Genomic DNA, 15,845 nt, shown 5'->3' with positions numbered 1-15,845 from the left:
GACGATACGATCCACACCGACCCGAGGTCGCCGTTCCAAATCCGAAATGCCGCCACTGGTAAGTTAGTCGATAGACATATATATATATACATCCGTGTTTTATTTTCGTGTTATTGCGCTAGTTTATCATTGCCTTCAATCACACACATAATAACACCAATCATGTAGAGATTTGTTTTTTTCTGAGTTTTGTCGATAGAGCGATGTTGTAATAACTATCATGATTTCACGTTGTTTTTTTCTGATTTTATGGATAGGCGACGTTACGTTTTTTTATACGTTGAAATTAAGGCGTAGATGGATAAAAGTAGATAAAATGTGTTTATGGTCGTGGTTGATAAACCTTATTCCTGCCATTCAAAATGTAAATAATTCATTTGCAATGGGCCAGCTAAAATTTGATTGAAATCTTAACCATCAAAATGTTTCAATAATATACGTTCAACTCCTAACATCAGTAACCATAAGGCAGAAATCTATACACGGTACACATGGTGACCCTCAGATCAACCTTCTTTCGCTCTATCAATATTTTATCAATTTCTCAGTGTACCGCCCCGATATCTGCTTCTGCTCAGTCTATTTATTCCCTCGGGAAATCTGTACTGTATTTAACTATAATAAAGACGTTTCTTCGTTGTCCCTGATCTATGTGAGATATTGCCAGCGAGTTGAAGGTTAGGTAACGGAGGCGGCTTGAAACTGTAAAATCAAACATGATATGACTCCTACACTGCCAACACTTATTCAGCGTGGCAATCCTGGCTTCAGGGCTATGTGTCTAAGATGTTGTTAATCTAATGATATGGACCCGATAGTAAAATGATTACTGTGCTGACTAATAGCTGGACATTCCATCGAATGGAATACAGAAAAAAAATTTACGATCCCAGCGAAATAACACGTAATTGATGTTTTAGTGGGTGGAATTTTTAAATGATAAATCACGTTTGTCGCGCATTGATTTATCGACACTTAGTTTAGTATCTAGCGCCACCTATTGTTGTACGCGTAATGAATATTTCTTTGAGAGGCGCCTGATTTTGTCATCGATTAGAGTAGACTAAAAACGTGACAAAAATGATAATATACGAAAATGAAATGTACTTTAATGCACAAAATGAAAAATCACTCGCGGATTTTCATTACTCGACAAGCAGCGAGTCGTCATGAAAATGAGACCCTCGTGAGCGCTGGCGATATAATCTCTCGTACTGTCAACATAACAACAGTAGCTACCACCTACACCTCCCTCAATCCTAGACACGACGACTCGCAACTGAGATGGCGATGTGAACTCGGTTCCGCGTAACAGACTATAAACCGATCGATCTCGACTTGCCTCCATCCCACCATGGCCATTTATCAGTTATCAATGTAGCACTGGAGCTGTACCGAAACCATCATCCGGACGATGCTCAAGTATATACATATATAGCATAGAGAAGTAGTCGATCGCGAGACTAGATTCTTACGGGGATTATTATATTTTTCACGTAACCATGACGGAATTCATTACGATGGCTGAGGGCGAAACAAACGCGGTATGTATTCAAACAATCATTTTCAAAACAGTTGATTTCTATATTTCTTATAGATAAATTTCGTTCTAACATTCTAAAACATTCCGTCTAATTTTTCCTCATTTACTCCTTTTTTTCCCGCGAATTTTCTTCTATTTCTGAATAGATTACGAATTTAAATAAACTGTGATGATAATAGTCATACAGCAGCCGGGATACGTGGTAAATCACAAATATAGAATATTTAACAGTTTTATGTAATTATTTTGTATTTCTAGCAGTCGTTTGATATCAAACAAATAATTTCTTGATAAAATTGATGTATCATTATCATTTTGAACGACCATAAGCATGTGCCCGTATCACCAAACCGTGTTGACGAATCCACGTGTAAATACGGCGCAATGTTTGAGCTATATGCAAAGTCGATTATATTCATACTCTTCTCGCTAATTGAACAATTCATCATATTTCTCAATCATTTATTTATGAATTCACTACTCATAAATGGTGTATATGCACGTAACGCTCTGTGTAGGTGTTCGGATCGTCGCTGCTACTGTCTACATTGTCTCTACAGCAACCGGCAAATTTAATTGCTGAATTCAGTTTCCGATTTTGCTTCGATTGCTGCAACGCGGAATATTCCCGATCGTAATTTGCAGCGTTTGAATTTGATTTACGCCGAATGAAAAAAGGGTGCATAATAAAGCCTATAAATAATTCATAAGTGAAGTTACTACGCGATCAAAAGTTGAAAAATGCTGAAATAATCAACCATAATTATATCAACATCAATTCATTTGCGTGTTTCGATAGACTTCGTCATAATTTCAATCCGAATTGAGAAAGACGAATCGAATTAAGAGGTTTTTAGCTGTCGTTACTTTCATGAAAATGTCGTCACGCTTGCGAACAGCGGCGTATGTTGCGCTGACGATGGCTGTGTTTCGAATTTCACGTAAATCCTCCTCTCGTAGCAATTGAAATTCGCAGGGTTTTTGTTCCCGTTGAGAGCTAGAATAGAAATATAAAAAAATCATTACGCCCACGTAGCTTTCAGCATTATAGTTTGAGCTTGAATTATACGTTGATGAATATTTCAAACAGCGCTTAAGTTTGAGGAGTACTCACATCGCAGGATGAAAACCCGAAGCTTTTTTTATATCGGAACTATAAAAAGAGAATGCATTAAAGTAAGGATAATAAATGAAGAACCACTTGGTGTTATTCGCCTATCATCGTCTCGAAGCGTTTCGAAATGTATGTTTTCTTGCCTCGGGGTTCTTTTAGGCGGATATCATATTCAGGTTACAACCTACGCAATAATATAAGTCGTGGTATACCTCGACGTGGTGTTACACATCTTCGAAAAAATAAAAAAGAATATCACTTTCTCTTTCTAACGCGAATGGTACGAACTCGTACGGTAGTGATTTCTTCCGAGTCTTTTCGTCGTCGTATGCGACTTTAAAAACAGTCATTAGTTCTCGTAGATGGCATTCTGACTGTAATTTCAGGATATCCAATACAGAACGCTCCCAGTATCAGCAGAATATTACACATACGCGGGTGGGTTTTGGTTTGATGTATATATCTATATCTATTACGCCTTGTCTGTCATTATATGTGTTCGTATGTGTCTGTTTTTACATTGGGGCGACAGCTCTTCATAGCTATTCGCGTGAAACGTACTTCAGTCTTCTCGCTGCATATTACCCAACTCTGGTGGGGTACTCTAACCGCTTTATTCACTGCAAGCCTCTCCTGTTGGTTAATACCGTTCTTGTTAGGAATACAAAACGTTCTCGTAACGAAATGAATTTCTGGATCGCGTGAGATTGCTGTAAGAAACTGCATGCATCCAAAGAATTCAATACTATCTCCAGAAAGAAATACAAAAAACTCTCAACATTTGGCACAGAAAATCACTTTCGCAAAACTTATGTAGGAGACTGCATTATTCAAAGCATTTCAATGATTCTGCCAGGCTAATGATGTTTTGGAATCTAGTAGGACCCTTTGATTCATTTGTGCGAAATCGGCAAAGATTTTGCTCAATCTCTGTTGACATAGGCTTCACTGTCAAGGTTATGACTTTTTGTTCATCTTTCACATTTTGGTCCCATATTGAATTAAACACGTTCACAGAATCGTAAATAGAATTTCTGTAAAATCCAATAACTGTAAAACTTATCAGGTTTACCAGGACAAATCGAATTCAGATACGATGACAGTTGACTTCATTCTCAATTTTCATGCAATAAATGATCGTTCTGGGTGATGTCGTACGTTATGATGTTTGTAAGAAGTTATCTATACTCTCAGCATCGACCGGCAAGCTGCATTCACGAATTATTGATGAGACGTTTATGTAAATCCGACACATGGGAACAACCGAACTGACTCGTGGGAACTGAAGCGACGAGCACCTTGTATCGGCTAATATGAATATTTAAATTCCGGTCACATGGCTGATAGATTTGCATAAACAATCATTGAACGGAAATAGTTATACTTCATATCTCGCTTCATGATATGGAAATTTATGAATTTGTGTGAAGTCAACTTCCAAAATTCATTCGGATGAACACAGTAGATAGTGAATATTCAATTGATATTCTGCCAATCCAAAGACTGACTTCTGTGTCATAGAATTGGATGAAGATACGCAAGCATCATGAAGGTCACGATGAAAATTAAGCCAATCAAAGATTTCGGTAACCGTTACTGTTTCGTCAGGAGGAATTGTCACTAGCACCATTGGTTTCAAGTCTAATGGTTCATTAGAGAAAATACATTCATTTTGTGAATACAGGTTTTCTGTCTAAGTATCGGATTATTTTGTTCACTACAAAGGAGAAAACGTGACAGTTTCCATCAGTCAGTTAATTTAGTAACTACTTCTTTGTTACAATTATCGGCGAGGAACGAGAGCTTTTGTATTTGAATCACTTCAACCAGGGCCATATTCTCATTCTCGCTCATAAAAACAGGTATCGACACCCGAAGCGTCGTGAACATTTAGACTAAGAACCGGTGTAACGTATGTGCGAATCCGGCTGGGGAACAAGAAATTGACACAGACTAGTCGAAAGAAAATCGTCTGAAATTTGACGTCGTTTCTCAATTTGATGTACACCATAACATGAACAAATATTATCCAATTTACTAACATGCCAGTCTGTACGTCGCCAACATTACTGCAACATTATATGTTGCTGGAAAATAATTTATTGCTTAATGGCCGCTTACGTCCTGTCGATATCTACCGATTCGCAGCCATGTTTATGGTGCTGTGCCGATACTTGTGTTGTGTATTTGCACATCGTCTAGCAGGACGGAAAGTCTCTGGAAGAGCTGCAAGTTGGGATGGTTGTCACTGAGACTGTATTGACCGTGTAGGTTGAGTATCCGTCGAGGGTCGACACGTCGTCGTCCGTGGGGGTGAAAAGAATGGCCGATGTATGTAGGCTGCGATACCAGTTGGTACGCGAGTTATAATACCGTGGTGACAATATTTGCCGAGAATGCAATGAGAAAGATGGAATAGGATATCTGTACAGAACCTTGTGGATGAGTTCAAATATTACTTGGCATTCGTACGGTGGTTTCGGTCATTGTTCCATTACCTCAATTACCTACACAGAGGTGATGTAGATGCTAATGATGTTTACCCGTCACATGTTAAAACTTATACACATGATGTTGAAAGCAAGGTGAAACTGTGCGTGTATTGCACAAGAACTATGTATATCCATCTAAATACGTCAATTTTAGAATTCAAGTGAAAAACAATGTAAAACCATTAGAATTGCTTCCGCAAATCAGCTTACATTAAGCTGCTGGGACTGATCGTATCGCATCATCGGCTATGCATCTGATGCTTGGAATGTTGTACAGAAAATCAATTTCTATTTGAGTGAGCTAGACCTACATTTTCCGTCGATAGAAATATCGCTCAGGCTTTTAAATCACGCGGTTCCGTCGAGAGACGAGTGGTCCTTGTGAATACGTGGTGATTCACGTAGAACCAGACGCCGCACACGACACAGGGTAACACGGAAACACAGAAACACGGATCTCGGAATATTTTTTTCCGGAAACTTTGTTTCTAGTTTCTCGTAAACGCACACCACGACACAGGGTAACACGGAAACACGGATCTCGGAATATTTTTTTCCGGAAACTTTGTTTCTAGTTTCTCGTAAATGCACACGACGCTCGGAAACGAAAGAATGTTTCTGTCTCCTATTTCCGTGTTTCCCTGCGTCGTGTGTGTTGAGCTTTAAAAGAGTGCGAGTGTGTCAATATACTTCGGTATATTACTGCGCATATATATTTGTTTCGTCTATCTCAACTTCCCTATAAGTACATACATATATATCTGACAGCAATATTTAAGGAGGACCGAAAGATTTTATTGAGTCGTCTAGTATTCTAAACCAGACACACGAGTCTGGTTAAGCACTATAGACACAAGGACATGGACGTCTGGTGGACAGAACCCGTGAACAAAATCAATTGTATGTTGTAGGGCTACTTGTTAGCAGAGATCCAACCGAATCAGCTAGACTTTGTCATCTCATGATCCATTTGTCAATCTAGAGGTCCGTCCGCAGTAATCAAATTTACAACTAGTGGCTTCATCGGAGTTAGATAATCAAACTGCACGAGCACATAAAATCTTCATGGATATTCACTTCTTTCAATCAAACCCGACTATATAATTTCCTTTGCAGTAGTATAGTTATAATCTATCTTGCTAATTAATGAATTCGGAATGTGATGTTTTTATCAAAGGACCTTCTCCAACTTTCATCGACCGAGTTCAAAGATGAGTGTCTTCTTGTATATCTACGACGTTTTCGATACCCGACCTGGATGATTAGACACATCATCGAGAACAACGATTTTCGATTAGAGGTAAATTTAAGGTCAAATACATGACGGGTTGTCATTAGTTATAGTAAATAATTTGACGTCGGGCGAGGTACATTCAGTTAATCCTATTACATGCGACGAAAGTACGTGCAATAAACGGACTTGCCGAGTATCTACCGGTAATGTCTATTAAGATATGTGTTGACGGCTAAATCTACTCATTTTTATGGCACAATAATTTCTCTGGGCGAAGAAGTACGAATATTGAATCGATACGTCTACACTGACATTTCTAGTATAGAAAAGAGCATGAAAAAGCTCAACGAAAAATACAAGATTAATTCATAAAAGTCTTCCGTGCGTGTATGTCCGTAAAAGAGAGGCAACTCGGTTATGTTTGCTGCTGGTTGGTATCTTCTTCCAGACACCGACGCCAGATCGTTTGGCTTAGTTTTTTTTCATTAGCAGCTTTATACTGCCTGACACTTAATCAGGGAGCAAAGCAGGTGTTGTTCGATAGATTTCATGAGATTTAACATCGACACATGTGAAATTGATGATTCTGATGATGGTATTATCACGACATGGCATTAAGACGCTAATCCTTTGATCTTTGACACGTGAGGTTCATTTCCTCGTTCGATGTCGTGGCGAGGTCTATCGCTACAGTATATACTTAACAAAACCCGCTTTGACTCAACAGTCGATCATCACATTGATCATTAGTAATCGATGACCGCTGTGTAATTATACGCAACAGTCTTCATTTGACCGTGTATTAGAACAGGCTTGAATACGGACTTCCGATTCGCTCTGGGAATTGGTGATGAAATTAGTAAGTACACTTCATGAATTTGTAAAATGTATCGCTCAAATTGCGGACTTTGGAAGTTGGTGAAAAGGTGGCTACGTAATCAGAATCGTTGAGATTGCCAGCGATTTAGTTTCGCAATGCGAGTTGAAACCGCGGATTAAAGAAGTTCCCGGTTGGAGGGAGATCTACATGATTGCATCAGATTGTATTCTATAAAAGCTCTTTAGCAACAAAGACAACGTTTCCTGCCCCATCATACGATATCCGTCACTAGACCTAACGAATCGATTTAATGGACGGAAAGAACTGGATGCTGAATTTATTTAATTTTAGCAGATGCCTGCTCACGGATAACATAAACTTTCCAGTTAATTGAAAGTAATGTTTTGTTACGTGTGGCAAAAAGTATCAGCTATAACCACATATCTTAAGGTAATTATCTTAATAGTAAAAATGGAAATCAAGAAAAAAAGATAAAAAGAACTCCGGACGTGCAGCAAGCTACAAAATATCATTTTTCTTTTTAAGCATCAATGTAAAAGTGAATATTGGAGAAAAATACAAAAAGTTTGCTAAGAAGAATATATGTAAACTTTCGATATCACCGAGAGATCAGGTGCGCGACGAGTTGCGTGGAAACCCACTGCTGTTATTGAATAGAAGCTCATTAGCACTATTTGCATCGTTCATTATTTCCCCGGTTATCACTAATGAAGAATCACGAATTCAACAAACTCTTCTACATTATGATATCATACGCGCACCATGCTAAAAACCCCGGTTTCTGTCGACTTCCGATTCGATCGCTGCATTGTAACCCGAAGACCTTTAAGAATCTCTTCTGGCAAAATGTCGAGAGATCTTAAAAGGTTTTGATACGATTTTTATCACGGTGATGTCTACAATGTTGGTCATACAGCGCGTATATATATATACGCTTCTATGTCCCACGTATAATCAACTTATTTTCATCACGGAAATTCACACGATCACTTCACGGTCGCCTTTGTTCGTAACGATCGGCAAACGACATCAGCGAATAGATCGGTGCACTAGTTTCTGTACAGTCTATTTTACGACCTCTTCACGAGACGGGAAATGTTCCATTTATGACTCTAACCTTATTAGTCGGAAGTCGACAGAAAAATTCTGGAGACAGACCGTTGGATAGAAAGAGATCTTCGCATATTACCCATCTTTGAGTCGAGCCTTGTAGAAAAAGAAAATGCGTTAACATTTCAGTTTCTAACTCCCTGTATAGGAAATATCCATTCATATATTTTGAACGTGATATATACCCCTTATAAACCATTAGTTTTCACTCGGTGCCAAAACTTCCATCAATAAAGTATCTTCGTCTTACTATCATGCATCATTATCATTACCAAACTACCAACATTCTCGTTGTAATTTCCCGATTTGATGTCCTACACGCTCTCGATCAGGCGATTATTTTTGCAATTGTGCTCATTATAGAATCGAAGGCCATCTTTGAATCGGTTGATATCACGCACATTTATCATTTTCCATCTTATATAAGACATATAATATCTAGAAGATGTCACGCAAGTGATGGGTCGTTAATTACAATTCACCAAGGCGAATATGTACGGTGAAGTAAGACTGTGAATACGTTATGATGCTGGAGATATTGCGGATCAATAGGTTATACGTCATTCTCAGAAATATATTGATTGTTTCTATCGAACGTAGTGCAGATATTGATGGAAATCTATCAATGACATATGTTCTCATCTTAGCCTGGCCTGCATCTCCTATTTTCATTTTATCCCTTGGCCCCGACTGATGCATTATCAAACCTTTCTCAAGTACCAATCTGTCTCTATCGTTTTTGCATGTGTGCCATTTACATGTCTTTCTTCTAGCAGAAAACAGCAATATGGCTAGAGGCAAAAAGACATTATCGGCTTCGGCAAAAAAGTGCGAGTCCAAGAAACAATTGAAATCGGCCGTTTCGTGTGACCAAGAACAAGACAAGAACAAACCTGAAATCGTGGGAGTAACTGGCGACCAGGTAGACAAGGTTGATACCGAGAACGATGATGAATTAGTAATCATCGATGAACCTGGAGCTGTTGGTGGACAGGCAGAAGTTGATACCGATACAGACGCTGAATCCATTGATGGAGTTACTAAAAAACGAGAACTGACGGAAGAAGAGGAACTGCAAGAATTGCAGCAGTTACGGATGCTGGTTGCGAGAAAATGCAGCAAGGCTACAGTGCTTCTTAAACAGGTTTGATGACTGTGTTACGAATCACCCAGAGAAGCGAGTTTTAAATTCACGGTATTTTGCGGAATGATTGTCTTTAGAACACTGTATATGATCTCTTCACATGGTTCACACATCATACATGTCTACGTAAATATAGTAGACGTATGATGAACATGTCACGAATATGAAAACGTACATGACTTCTGTATTTGACGGGTTTATCACGATTTTCCACTGTAGTCTGAGAAGTTTGAATAAAAACACACCGATGCACTGATTTACAAAATGAACACAACTACAATTTCATCCCTTTTCTCTCATCTTTGTACCGAGTTCACAAAACACCTTAGAGGAAAAAAGACATTGATATTCACAGAGAGGTATCCAATTTTTCCATGATATTAATAGCTGGCTGGCTTCAAATGATTTCTATCTCATGGACGGTCGCGAGTCTTGGCACGGTGGATTTTGTTGCAGCTGCCGGCGATGGTTTCTCTGATTCGGCAATAAACCAATATACATAGCAAATCCGTGAAATTGTTATTGATATTTTCCAGCCTGGAGGCTATTGTATATTGTCTTCCATTAAGCGCAAAATCGCGAATCACTTGGAATAAGAACCGATGTATATCAACCGAAAAACGATAGTCGATTTTTATACAGCTTGATCGTGTATATACTAGTTTATGATAAGTGTTTTATCATTTTTGTGGTTTATGGTTATCCACAAGTATATGGTTTGAACTATAAGTTGGTTAAAAACTGGCAACGATCCAGGATTATTGTACAGGGGAGAATAGTATTCTATATAATGTGGGGTGAGAGTCCAGTATCAATAACATCTACTGCGATAATAGATTCCTATAGATCATACCAAAATAAAGTATTCAACAATTAGGGTTTGACTCGTTGTAGCCCGTACCATAATGTAAGAATGACCTTGCAGAATAAGGTCATAATGACACGATACCTTCCAATCCGTAGTGTCATGTCCAGACAACATGGAACATGCGACAACTTACTAACGCCCTCGGAATGGCAGATCGGGTATCTTTAATTTTCTTTTCGAGATCCAGGTGCGATTTAGCCCGGTGTAATTACCATTCGATATCTCTTACACGAAGAATGTCTTCTATTGGATGTTGTCGTATTGCCGAAAAAGCCGGTTTTTGGAAAAAAATCAAATACTTACCCTGTCTATTATGTTTGATCTCTAGACAGAAAATACCAGGAATCAGGCGACAGAGAATTGCCATTCATTTGTTGTCGGAATCATTTATCGTTAGTTTCGACGCTAAATTGATGAAAATACCGGCGGACAGAAATTTTCACAAAATCATTGTTTCAGTAATTGACAAAGTACGGGACATTAACTGCGATTAACCTCGATAATGGAGTTAGGTTTTGTCCAATCGCATGTGAAGTCACTTTGCAGCGCCTCGGGGAATCGGAGATACGGTAATGCGATAGAAACTCTTTGTGGAAATTTTATGATGAAACTTTCTGTGGAATAGAAACGACGGCGTCAGTATAGATCGTCCTCGCGGAAATCCGTAATTCCTGATTGATGCGGGGGCTGAAGTCCATGACCTCCAATCACCAATAAGCTGTTTACAAGCGCAACCAAATAGCGTACGAGTAAATATAAAAATAACGTACCATTTAAGATGAAAATAGAATATTGATCAGAACTCCATCTGAAAACGACCACTTTCATTTTAGTTTTGAAATAACACTATTGATATTTCTGAATTTTGAAGCGCATGGCTCTCAATCGAAACCCGAATAATTGTATGCAATAATTCCAATTGACGTCACTGTTGTGCAATTATAGCCTAAACGGTGGTTATTATCATCATTCTTAGCCCCGAACTATGACGATGCTATTTATAATGAAAACAATACTAACCGCCATTAATTACAAGGGTGTTGTCATTCGTAAAGTGACGTCATATCCGTGGCCCGCCTGTAACATCTATGGCACTGTCATTTGTTTTCGCGTGTAATTATCAGTACTGAATTACATTGTCGTTGGCGTCCTGTTCGCTAATAGCAGGTAATTGTACCGTTACATTGAGGTGGCTATACTGGCTTATTTATATACATGTTGGGTTAGACAGCAGGTCGTGTGTCACATATACCTATTGTTCGGCCAGACTTTTCTTAGATGGTTAATTCATCTTCACATTCTACGGTAAGAACTAAGTACGTTACGATGCTTGGTGAATTTCAGGATTGCCAGGGATGTACTATTTCAATATGATCTATTATTTAATTTTGATTTTTAGAATTCGTTTTCGGCATCAATTCGTGGTTTTAAACATCGCTAATAGTATATGAAATACAGACCTATAGTAGCTCTTTATAACCATATGGAATCTGAATTGACATCACATTTTTAGACGCATATCGTCAGAAGGTTTTGTACGAGAAAGCACCTTGCAATCGATTTAAGATTTTGTTGTTAAGTCGAAAGCTAAACACTGAACACGTTTTCTTTCTGTCTAACCAAAATTTGAAATTATGTATGAAGAAAATTTTCTAACGTTGGTTGGTTGGTTGGTTGGTTGGTTGGTTGGTTGGTTGGTTGGTTGGTTGGTTGGTTGGTTGGTTGGTTGGTTGGTTGGTTGGTTGGTTGGTTGGTTGGTTGGTTGGTTGGTTGGTTGGTTGGTTGGTTGGTTGGTTGGTTGGTTGGTTGGTTGGTTGGTTGGTTGGTTGGTTGGTTGGTTGGTTGGTTGGTTGGTTGGTTGGTTGGTTGGTTGGTTGGTTGGTTGGTTGGTTGGTTGGTTGGTTGGTTGGTTGGTTGGTTGGTTGGTTGGTTGGTTGGTTGGTTGGTTGGTTGGTTGGTTGGTTGGTTGGTTGGTTGGTTGGTTGGTTGGTTGGTTGGTTGGGGCGTGGTGTGTGTTGCAAGCAGCAACTTCAGTTGATTAGAAGTTTGTATTGTATTATTCTACTTTTATCTTTACAGATCCAGAAGGACCGTTCGATTCGACTTCGCGTCATGCCGGAACAAAGTAACGACTATAGAGTGGTCGTTTTTGGGGCCGGTGGCGTCGGTAAAAGCTCACTTGTACTTCGATTCGTCCGAGGAACATTCCGTGAAAGTTATATTCCAACTATTGAAGACACTTATCGACAGGTGATAAGTTGTAATAAACAAGTTTGCACGTTGCAAATCACGGACACAACTGGAAGTCATCAGTTTCCTGCAATGCAAAGACTATCTATATCAAAGGGACACGCGTTCATCCTGGTTTACTCCATCACTAGCCGACAATCGTTGGAGGAACTTAAGCCAATTTATCAAGAAATTATCGAAATTAAAGGTGACGTTGATAGCATTCCAATCATGCTCGTCGGAAACAAATGCGACGAATCAGCTCGCGAAGTGGCGACTCAACTCGGCAAAGAATGCGCCAAAATGTGGTCATGTGCCTTCCTTGAAACTTCTGCCAAAACGAATCACAACGTGAAAGAACTATTTCAAGAACTTTTACAGCTCGAAAAACGACGAACAATGAGTTTACAGCTCGAAACTAAGAAATCGAAGTCGCAAAAACGTAAGGAAAAGTTAAAGGGAAAGTGTTTACTGATGTGATTGTGGAAGGTGAAATTGTAGTTGATTACCGTACCGTGATAGATACAGCGTTCATACTGCTGCTATCTTTTTAAATTTGGGACTTCTCAAATTCAACCGTTACAGAAGGCACATGTTGATTATCTGTGAATTGAAATGATGTTTGATATTGCGATAGGAAACCGTTCGTTGAGATTCCCTTTTTGCGGAAATCGGTATCGAGGATATCGCGCGATAAAGTATGCTTGTTACTACTGTTCAAGCGGAAGGTTTGTGAACAATCTCATATAGTTTTGCAATTATAACTAGACTATTTTACGCAACCAGAGACTGAGGCAAAAACCTGGACAATGGATCGTTATTTTACGCCGCCCAGTATATATATAAATATATATCTAGGAATAGTTTTTGCGTTATTTTTGTCGGGGATTTTCTTTTACGAAGGGACAGACAAAAGATAAAGCTGTTGTCGATTTAAACTGCTGAGTCTTGCGTGTGATTTTAACCGGCGAAAATAGTTTAATTGACGTCAATAGTGATAATCAAGATACAGACGAAAGTTTCAAGAATTAATTGCTAACCAGTTCACGAGTAAAAAAACGATGATATAAACAGTAACCACTGAGTTGTATCGTCTGGTTACCGCTATTAACGATACAGGTTCCTGGTTTTACAATATCCGTTATTTTTGATTTGTGTTTCGCAATCATCTTTTTTTTGTAAAATTGTATTACGTAAAAGCGTAGTTTCTGCATGGATACGTCGATGAAATCTCGGACGTGTCATCATTCAAATTAATGATTACCATAATGCGAGTTCTATCGTTGATTCAACATTATACAAAATGTCTAAAGATATTGCGGTCGTATATGAATATGCAAGTCTTGAGGATATAATTCCGAAGCCATTTCTTAATAGAATGCGCTTCATTTCCTTTCTGAAAGACGTCCCTTCCCGATTTGCTACTTTCATATATATACATCGTTTACAATGTTATTAAGATTATGTTAACAATATCATAGGCAGGGTAACATCGATATCTAACATTCAACCCTTTTCCTTCTCATAAATTTTACTCAAATACGTCATAACGATTCTCGGGGAATCGAAGATGATGGCTTTTGTCGACGACGTCACTAAGATTTTTGAAAACACAAACAAGGGATGAATAACCAAAGTAAGAAAGACCATCGACCTCATACTACTTCACTCTTGGTAATAAAACTCTATACATATAATGAAATATGTTTTATAGATAGATGTTTAATCATCAGGAAATAAATACAACACTTATACATTGTTTATATTACCTAATCCTAATCTAACGATATAAAATTCATATCTATATTGTACATTATTATTATTATTATTATCACTATTATTATCATTATACTATTATCATCATTATGGTAATATGATATATTTCTTAATAATCGTTATGAAATCTATACGGGAAAACGTTGTCATGTGTTTTTCCAGATTCAAGCGCTGGTCGCCACTGTACCTCTTCTGTATAGATCAGTGTTAACATTGACTCTTAAACGAATTTCGTTTTAAGATTACATAGTATCATGTAAAAAAAAAACGTGAAAATTATTCGTTTGTTTTATACATCATTCGGTTCAGTGTCCGTCATCATATACCCGATTACAAACTGACTCCAATTGCTTGATAATTGCTCTGATTTTGTAGCACAGATCTTAGGCTGGTTCTAGGTCTGGTTTTAATTATTGTTTTTATGACATACATTAACCAAAAAGACCAAACACCATTTGATTTACGATTTCGTATTTTAGGTTTTCTGTTTTGAAGACAGAAACGCTCAAAGCTCAATGAAAGTTTATCTTATAAACGGTTTCAACTCTAGTTTATACGTAAATGATGTAACGATATGTCAAGATAACAAATAGATAAAAAAGACCTTATATCATTTCGATATATTTGCGTTCACCAGATTTCCTCTTGTGAAGGCGAATGAGTAAGCTTTCGTTTTCATCAGTTACATGCTTATACATTCATCCATTCTGTGGTAAAATAATATTCCTCTATCAGCTCATCAATAAATGGTTTACATCATCGATTTATTCACGTGGCCAGTAAAGGGGATGGTGAAGGTATCATATACGTATAAATATATGTATAAATGTAATTATTATGTGAATAATAATCAGTCGCTGTATTTACATTGTATACGAGTAGATTACATGCATTCACGTATATTAGCATTCTGATTGATTCTGAACTCCTCAGTTACCGAAAGATCCTGAATGATTTCCTGAAAATCAGAATAACACACGTTAAATGAAATCTAGGGCGAAGAAGTGCCACAATTTGAAAACCGAGTTCTGGACCATTAAGTTTCGTCCAGCATCACAGGTACAATGAAGCGATCTGTTGTTTTTATACGTTGTGGGGCTTCTATTGGTTTTGTATACAGCGTTGATGAGCTAACAGTAATTACCTTTTATGAACTTTAAAGTACTCAAAAGTTGCTTGGTTTATCGCCATTTCAGTGGCCAATGTCAGCCAGGGAGTTTTTTGAAAAACTTACACAATGAGTCAATGTGATGTCTTGTGCAAAAGGTTTTAGAGATTCAAAGAAAGCTTCCCAACTTTCTTTTGTTCTGATGCAAAGTTATGTGAATGGAAAATGATTACCGGTATATATTCATTTCGCATCCAATATTCTCAATTCGTTGCTTGAGTATTGAATGCTTATGACATGCGTATTATGAAAATTTGTGATTCTAGATTGTTGATTTTAATTCATGTTGGCTGTTAAAGAGTGGCACACACGCTTATTAAGTTATC

General features: G+C 38.0%; 1 protein-coding gene across 2 annotated transcripts; it reads left to right on the top strand.

Moving 5' to 3' along the window:
- Positions 1-1,537: 1,537 nt before the first annotated feature.
- On the top strand, positions 1,538-14,316 carry LOC141899686 (GTP-binding protein Di-Ras2-like). Of its 2 annotated transcripts, none has more exons than XM_074786120.1 (2): positions 1,538-1,544; positions 12,426-14,316. In XM_074786120.1, the coding sequence occupies exon 2, from the start codon at positions 12,459-12,461 to the stop codon at positions 13,053-13,055; it is 597 nt and encodes a 198-aa protein (XP_074642221.1). In that variant the 5' UTR covers positions 1,538-1,544; positions 12,426-12,458; the 3' UTR covers positions 13,056-14,316. The 2 variants fall into 2 exon arrangements, with proteins under 2 accessions (XP_074642221.1, XP_074642220.1); XM_074786119.1 differs by lacking the exon at positions 1,538-1,544 and adding an exon at positions 11,459-11,513.
- The last annotated feature ends 1,529 nt before the right edge of the window (positions 14,317-15,845 follow it).

Source organism: Tubulanus polymorphus, chromosome 2 (assembly GCF_964204645.1).
Source record: "Tubulanus polymorphus chromosome 2, tnTubPoly1.2, whole genome shotgun sequence".
NCBI classification, from domain to species: domain Eukaryota; kingdom Metazoa; phylum Nemertea; class Palaeonemertea; order Tubulaniformes; family Tubulanidae; genus Tubulanus; species Tubulanus polymorphus.
The sequence above is the reverse complement of the archived record's forward strand: the minus strand, read 5'-3'. Positions and strand labels throughout refer to the sequence as shown.

Excerpts from the sequence above, each read along its gene's own strand:
- LOC141899686 (XM_074786120.1), top strand. The coding sequence starts at position 12,459 with ATGCCGGAACAAAGTAACGACTATAGAGTGGTCGTTTTTGGGGCCGGT.